Below are 8,266 nucleotides of genomic sequence, written 5' to 3'. Positions count from 1 at the left end.
TTATATTGATTACTAAATAACAGTAATACAGAAAATCTGAAATTAAAATGTCAAAAAGAGGTATCAAATTAGCAAAATTGATTTTTGCACAATGTTTTCAAGGTCAGCTGTCTTATGAAAACATATGAAGACTCAAAACATTATGCAAAATACTTGTAGATCAATTATGATGTGTGTATGAGAGAGATAACACAATATACATCAATTAAAAATATAGAGACTTCTCAGTGAAGACAGTGTAACATAATCTGAGATTCAAACCAGAGATTAACAACACATAAAAGAAGGTCTACAAAAACACTTTGTGTACACGTTACACTGCAATGTGAGACAAGGTAAAGGTCTTAAGCTAAGACAACTTCGGAGATGAGCGTGCTTTGGCATGGTGCCAGTTCTAGTGTCGACATGTGAGACGGCATCAGTGCCACTCAGGAAGTGGCCTTCCCCCGAAAAGCTAAGTGCCTCCTCGGGCTTTGTATGGCAATTGTAGTCTGGAGCTTTCCTTTACTGTGATTTAGTAGAAGGTCAATGTGTCCTTTTATTCTGAAATGGAGGTAGAATTGTTGCCACTCTCATACACTGTGCCGGTGAGCGGAAATATATAGGGGTATTTCAAAGTCATCCGTGCCCTATTGCTTTACCCCTGGAGCCAGATATATAGCTCTAAAGCAATCCTTTCCCCCAGCACCCCCAAAACTAAGACAATTTGAGTTTCCCTAATTCCATTTCGCCTCAGCCCGAGTGATAAATTAATACAGCTATCATAAATGTGGGCTCCCTTAACACAATTTCCTCCCGGTGACTTACAGCATTTTCATCTGTTTCCATAAATAATCCTTTTGTATAAATTCATGAATGTGTCATAACCTTGCAATACAATAAACTCTCTCATATTTCATGTGGAGGCAAAGATAAAAAAAAAAGTCTCAAAATCCTTCTCTTAAAAGCGGACGGGGAGAAAGGGAGTCTATTCCCTTCTGATCCAACCTTCAACATAAAGCAATTTATTTTGCATTTACAAACACAGATGGAAAGAGCAGTGGAAGTCCCTTATAGTGACACAGAGGAAGTTATCTTAACTGTCTGGAACCTCCGAATGGAATATAAAGTTTATCATCATTCACTTTAAAGAAGCAGAATGTGCTCTATTGCATCGTTTAAAGGTCTGAAATTAAAACCCGTTGTTGAATACTCAACAAGAAAAGTATCAAGACAGAAAGAATCCTGTGAACCCATTTCACAAATCACCAATAAAAATCCGCAACGGTACTAAAAGTCAACAGCTGACTGAAAGCCCTTTCCTAACCACTACATATTTCATTGAAACTCAGACTCTTAGAAGTCTGGAACCTCCACTAACATATCACTGTCATCCACAATCTCCTCGGGGTTTATAGTGGCCTGCAGGGCCTTGGCTGAGTTCTTATGCGCCTCCATAAACTTCTGCAGGTACTTGGATGTGTACAGCCAGTGGTGCTTGAGCACGTCCTCCAGCTCGAAGGTCTTGGACTGGCGGGCGTTCATTTTGCGGAAGCGGCGGAAGAGCTTGTTGCCGGACTCGTTGCCCTCGCTGGCCCAGGCGCCGATGGAGCCGTCGCGCTCCACGATCTCGGGCACGTGCGCCAGCGTCTTGTGCAGGTAGTTGGTGATCTTGCCGTCGTAGCGGTACCTGAAGGCGGTGGACAGCAGCTCGGCGAAGCGCTGCGAGTTGAAGCTGTAGCGGCACAGCTGGTCGGGGCACTCGCGGGCCGGCCAGGTGGCGCGCCACACGGGCTTCATCTGCAGGTAGAGCCCCACGAGCTCGCGGAGCGCCGCCCGCCGCTCCTCCGAGGGCACCAGCTCGCACACCACCTCCGCCGCCTCGGCCGTCATCAGGCGCCGCGCGTAGTTGCCGTTCATGCGCATCACCGGCTTGAGCTTGAGCTTCTTGCGCAGCTGCTTGTCGAGCGCCGCGCGCCACCGACGTCGCTCCTCGCGGCCGGGCGGCGGGGCGCCGCTGGCGTCGCGCGCGTGCATCTCGCCGATCTCGTCCTGGAAGATCTTGTAGAACTCGGTGGCGTTGCCGATGTCGCAGTGGAGCGCGTCGAGCGTCGGCTGCGTCTCCAGGAAGGCCTTGGCCGAGACGCCCTTGACGCGGTCGCGCAGCTCGTCGGCCGACTCGCCGAAGGGGTTGGTGCGCCACAGCTCGTAGCGCTCCAGGTTCTCCCGGTGGCTGCGCGTGATGGCGTGCAGCACCATGTTCTGCGAGGCCTCGGCGCGCGTGGAGTCGCACAGCGTGCAGATGTAGGTGGAGCCGGACGCCTCCAGCCCCTCCATCTCGCGCACCATCTTCTCGTCGTAGCCCGTGCCGCGGAAGTGGAAGCGGAAGGAGCGCGGCAGGCCGCCCAGCGCCAGGATGAGGCGGCTCTCCTTCATGGCGTCGCGCTCGGCCACCACGGGGCCCAGGATGGCCGTGAGCGTCTCGTGGTCCGACTCGTCCACGAACATCAGGCACAGCGGCTTGCAGGAGAGCTCCGAGTTGGGCCTCATCTCGTGGAAGATGACCACCGGCGAGGCGGCCGGCCCGTCGTCCTCGGGCTCCACCTGCGCCGACACGGACATGACGGTGAAGGAGAAGCGCACGGCCTTCTCGGGCAGCGCCGGGCCGCCGCCGTGCTTCTCGCTCACGTCGCCCATGCCGTCGCACGACTCCTTGACGGTGACGTTGAAGCCCGTCACCGAGCTGTCGTCCAGGCCCTGCTCCCGCAGGCCCTCCATCAGGTCCTCCTCCAGGTCCTTGAGCGCCGACGCCAGGGCCACGTCGTAGCGGAAGCGCCGGGAGATGGTGTCCGCCGGCACGTCCTCCACCGAGCTCATCCAGCCCGAGAGCCCGTCCAGGATGCCCACGTCCCAGCTGCTGGACACGGCCTTCAGGGCGGGCTGCCACTCGAAGGGGTGGAAGCCCGGCAGCAGCTCCTTCTCGGCGGCGCGCAGGGTGTGCAGCGGCTGGAAGATCTGGCGCCCACTGGTGGCCTTGACGGTGCGGTACATCTTGTGGTACTGACTGCAGCTGAGGAAGGTGTTGACCCTGATGGCGAGGCACACAGCGGGATGCAAACCATACCCCCTGCCTGTGTCAGTAAACAGAGACGGAGAAACAGAAAGCATGCTGGGTGAGAATGCAAAGCATCAGGGATGAAAAAACATTACAGTGTGTATGTGTGTTTGATTGTGTGATTTTTATGCATACATGTATGTGAATGTATGTTTGTGTGTGTGTGTGTGTGTGTGTGTGTGTGTGTGTGTGTGTGTGTGTGTGTGTGTGAGTGTGAGTGTGAGTGTGAGTGTGAGTGTGTGTGTGTGTGTGTGTGTGTGTGTGTGTGTGTGAGAAAGAGAGAGAGAGAGAGAGAGAGAGAGAGAGAGAGAGTAGTTTTGTGTGTCTGCGTGTGTCTCTGGGCATTTGTGTATATTTTGTGACTGTAAATGTCTATGTGTGCCACCACATTTAAATTGATGCATATTATCCTCACTGCGTATCTGTGTAAATTATTCAATGTTTCGGTGATACCAGTGGCTCAGAGAGTGTCCTTTACACAGAGCTACATTTGTAATGATCATTACTGCTATAATAGGATGAGGGCTGCATCGGCGAGGCTGACAGAACTGATCTATTGGCTGATGATGTAAACAGACGCCAGCTGGGCCTGATTCCCCAGGGTGCTGGATCCTGCAGCCTGTGTCATTTACAGAAACAAGAGCGGGCGCTGTTGTTTTCAGCCTAACAGGCTCTTGACAAGAGCTGTTATTGTGAGCCAGAGTGACACGGAGGAAGAGAGATGGTGACAGCACTGTTTAAAGTGTGGTCATCTCTCCATACTTTTAACTACCCCCAAAAAACACACACATACTGAATGTGACTGCACCATCTAATTTTTATGTAGCATGTGCTATGAAGGCTCACAAATTATTTCATGAAAAAGTAATGGTCGCAAGTAAATTATGTATGAATGTTTGTGGAGTCCATCTGCATTATTGAATTCTTCAGACAAAAAATATGGCAACAAGTTAGAAATGAAACTTTAAATGAATGATGCTATTCCACGTGGCGACAGCATTCCCATGTGACCTTGCCAAAAGGTGTTTTCTAACGCTGCCACATGCTCTGAAGACACTAATAAATCTTCCCTCTGCTGCTTTATAAATAATTGAATAGGTTAGTCTAATTTGTTTGTTTTACTCCCCGTTTACCCTTTACATAGCAATGTGCCCAAACCCGACCGTGGGCAAGCTCTGGTGCTAATGTCACGATAGTTAGACCAAAGTGAAATTGAAAAGCTTTTGGAAGATAAATGCTAAATGATCAGGGAGGGCACGTCTGACAAAAGTCTCAAAAGTGTCAGTGTTACAGGTTTTAGTGTACAGAGGGTTAACAGCAGGGCAGCAGTAATGAGTTGCCTTTATGTGTGAAATACATATTGCTGTTGAGTGCTTTTTTTTCTGTAAAAACGTAATAATATTGTATTTTCTATTTTCTACTTGTTTTTATTTCCACTCATTTACCATGTGTATAGTTTACTATCTAGCTTTCATGTAACCATATTTCCGCCCCCTGTTTATGAAACTCAATAAACAGTCGATAACCAAAAAAAAACAGCATGGCAGCAGTACTAAGTCTGCAGTACTGTGGTCAGTGGAGTGCATGGTGCGTTACCTTGCATCATGGCCTCCAGCTCGTCCGCTTGCTTGTGCTCGTTCCCCGCCCTGAGAGCCAGCAGGAAGAGCGTCAGGCAGACGGACTTGGTGTCCCCTCCTTCCTCCTTGTCGGCGAACGCCCGCACCTGGTTCTTCAGCTCCTTGAGCCGGTGCTTCTGCGCTCGCCGGGTGAGGGACAGCAGGTGCTGGCGCGGGCGTCCGCCCTTGTTGACCGGCAGGTATCCGTCCAGATCCCTGTCGGCATCCAGGCCCAGCGGGTCGTCTCCGTCCGACTGCCTCTGATGGAGGTGGCCTTGGCAGTGGGCCCTGAAGGAGTCCATCCTGACCAGCTCGCCACAGCCCTCCCGGGGGCACAGCAGGGGCAGAGACTGCAGCACCGCCAGGAAGGCCTTGGGTGGCACCTTCAGCTCCGTGGGCTCGGGGCAGGGCAGCGTGCAGGCTGGGCACAGGTCGCCCAGCGCCCGGCTGTACTTGAGGATGCAGCCGCGGCAGAAGAGGTGTCGGCACGGCGACTGGACGGGGTCGCTCAGCAGGTGGTCGCACACCTGGCAGGTGACGGCGCGGAGGAAGTCGGCGGGCAGGTCGTCGGGCAGCAGCTTGGCGCTCAGGTGGTCTCGCTGGCAGAGGGTGATGTTCTTCACCCACAGGGCTCTGCGCGCGCCCGGCGTCACCCTGCTGCTCCGGCTCAGAGGCCGATGCTGCGGCTGCTGCTGCTGCTGCTGGTGGTCCACTAAGGCTCTCAGCACCCTCTTGCCCCCGACGCCACCAGCGGTGCTCTGGGCCTCCCGCTTCACCCTCTTGGCCAGAGCCGGGGCCCTTCGGAGGGCCTTGGCACGCTTGCGCCGCTTGCGCTGGAAGGCCGAGGGCTGCTTGGGGAAGCAGAGGGAGCACCCGGAGGTGTGCGGCCGCCATTCGGGCACCCGGGTCGGGCCGAAGGAGCAGAAGCCGCCCCCCCGCATGGCGGCCATCCAGCAGCGGTGGCAGAAGGCCTGCGGGTGCACCGTCTCCATGTCGGCCGCCACGTCCACCTTGAAGACCTTGAGGATGACCTCCGGCCAGCCCTGCGCCTTGCAGCCCATCTTGCGCAGCGAGAGCCGACTGGACTCGTCCAGCGCGTCCTGGACGTCGTGCTCGGGCCCCTTGGCCTTGCGCAGTGACATCCCACAGAGGCGGCACAAACTCCTAGCGACAGGGAGAGATTGATCGAGCCACTTTAGCGTCTCACAGGCTGTCAACTCTGATAGGGCCAGAGACGGACTGACATGGTTCATATTTAATAGACTAGAGAGAGACAGAGTGGGGGGGTGGGTGGGTGTATTGGGTCTGGGGCAAAATGAGAGGAAGAGATGTGCTTACTTGAGGCAGCCCATGTGAGTGTCCATCTCCTGCAGCTTCTGGTCCACGCGCTGGCTGGCGGCCTCCACGTTCTCCTTGCTCTTGCCCCCGAGGCAGAGCCTCATCAGACTGCCTGGATGCCCCAGATCCTCGCCCCCCTGGGGCTTTGGGGGAGCCGCCGCCGCCGCCGCCACCGCCGCCGCCGCCGCCGTCGCGTTCGGAGGGGGCTCGCTGGGCAGGGGCGCCTTCTCCATGGACCTGACCCGGAACAGCTTGAACTTCCAGTCCGAGAACTTGGAGTACGTGTGCTGCACCTCATCCGGCATGGCGTACCTGGGGATATCCGTCCGTGACTCCATGACATCAGCCGGGCCTCAAGTACTGCAGCAGCAGCAGAGCAGGAGAAAAAAAGGGCAAGGTGGAAGAGATTAAGCTTCGCAATTCACAAGACGATGAAAAGACTGAGATCTGTTAGCAGCAGCAAGAAAAAAAATAATAATAAAAGAAAAATCTAAAGCCTTCAATTCCACTAAGCATTTCAATAGCATTTTACTGCCGCACCCATGACACAATCGAATAGATTAGTCTAAGTCCTCTGGAATGCCTCACGGAGTGGCCCTGAAAATCCCCACTCAGAAGTGAGAGGCTGGTGCTGAACCCACGGGTCAGCATTATGCCTTAAGTGGCATTTAAGTCCTCTGTAAAATGCATGAGACGGGCATTCAGGAATCGATCCATGGCTAAAAACTTCATCTCATCTCTCTCCCTCAGCTCTCCTTTTCCTGGACTCAGACTTACTCTTCCCCTCTCTCTCTCTCTCTCTCTCACTCGCTCTCTCACTCTCTCGCTCTCTCTCTCTCACTCAGTGACTTTTTTTTTTCCGTGGACACTGCATATTTGCAAAGTAGACCCCTCTCTCCCTTTGGGGCTGTCAATCACCTATATGAGTCATTTTCTCTGTCAGCGCTGGTCCAAGCTCGAGAAGTTTAGCACTGACATTTAAAAAGTGCAAGAAAAAGAACACAAACATGAAACTCGATTTATAAGTATTGATTGAGCGGGATGGAGAGGTGCCCAAACCCCCCCTTTATGTAAAATCCATGGCAAAGGTTTTTAAAAATGAGCCAATTAGAGATAGTGCATGGCAAATGCAATGTCCAGTAAGACACAAGCTGCTGCTGCTGTTAAAATCATGAAACTGAAGCTGTTGACTGCTAATCTTTCCACAACAATCAATACCAGCAAGGTGGCTCAAAAAAGTAAACTATGATGGAAACGTATAGAATGTGACCTACAACTCAAAGTTTTGTGTATGGCACCTGTTGTCATGCTTTCAACATCCTTAAACAGGGACTAAACATGTCATCATCCATCTTATGAATGTTAGGAAATGTTTTACACAAGTCTGTTGACACACATAATACAGAGCAATATCACTACACATGAACAAACAGCATCAAGAAAATCACTTGGAAAACATCCCATATACTTACCATGGAGAGTCCATACAGGAAGCATGGTGGCATTCTCCTACTCTCAGCACCTTTGTATGCTGCTTTCTTACTAGCTTCCCATAGATAGTGTTTATCAGTTCACTCAGCCTTTATTTTCCCTCCATCTCTTTATTCATCCCCTCTCCCTTTCTCTCTCTCTACCCATCAATCTGTCTATCAACCTTTCTATCTCTCTATTTTGCAGTCTTCATAGCAGGGTCTCTCACTCTCTCCTCTGCATACCAGAGTCTGTTTGCCACTCTGAGTCATTGAGTCACTGAGTGTGTCTGTCTGTCAGTGTGTCAGTCAGCCAGTCAGCTGGGCTCACCTTGTTTTTTTTTCGGTCTCAGCTGGCTTTGGATCCCCGGGGGGCTTTTCCGCATGGGGGCCCAGGGGCATTTAAACCCAGTGAGTGAGCGAAAGAAGCAGGCAGGGGAGGGAGGGAGTCTGAGTGCTTCTCTCCTCCTGTGTTTCTCGTTGCTTGGATCCTGGCTTGGCTTCTCCTCAAAGGACTGTGTTGCTCCATGGGAGGGAGACAGCCATATTTATACCCCAGTGTGGGGGGGCCTCAACAGACAAGCCCCTGCACCTGAGAGCTAGATGAGGGGGGATGATAAAGCACCCACCACCACTAACCCCCCTCCCTCCAAGACCACTACCACCACACACACACATGCACACACACACACACACACACACACACACACACACACACACACACACACACACACACACACACACACACA

The 8,266-nt window shown here is 52.5% G+C and overlaps 1 protein-coding gene across 1 annotated transcript; it reads right to left on the bottom strand.

Moving 5' to 3' along the window:
* Nucleotides 1–65: 65 nt before the first annotated feature.
* Nucleotides 66–7,715, bottom strand: rag1 (recombination activating 1). Its single transcript, XM_062548045.1, has 4 exons — nt 7,521–7,715; nt 6,049–6,408; nt 4,691–5,874; nt 66–3,110 (listed from the first exon to the last, which is right to left on the bottom strand). Exons 2-4 carry the CDS (start codon nt 6,384–6,386, stop codon nt 1,336–1,338), a joined length of 3,297 nt encoding a protein of 1,098 aa, XP_062404029.1. The 5' UTR covers nt 6,387–6,408; nt 7,521–7,715; the 3' UTR covers nt 66–1,335.
* Nucleotides 7,716–8,266: the final 551 nt, after the last annotated feature.

Source organism: Sardina pilchardus, chromosome 10 (assembly GCF_963854185.1).
Source record: "Sardina pilchardus chromosome 10, fSarPil1.1, whole genome shotgun sequence".
Classification (NCBI taxonomy): Eukaryota; Metazoa; Chordata; class Actinopteri; order Clupeiformes; family Clupeidae; genus Sardina; species Sardina pilchardus.
The sequence above is the reverse complement of the archived record's forward strand: the minus strand, read 5'-3'. Positions and strand labels throughout refer to the sequence as shown.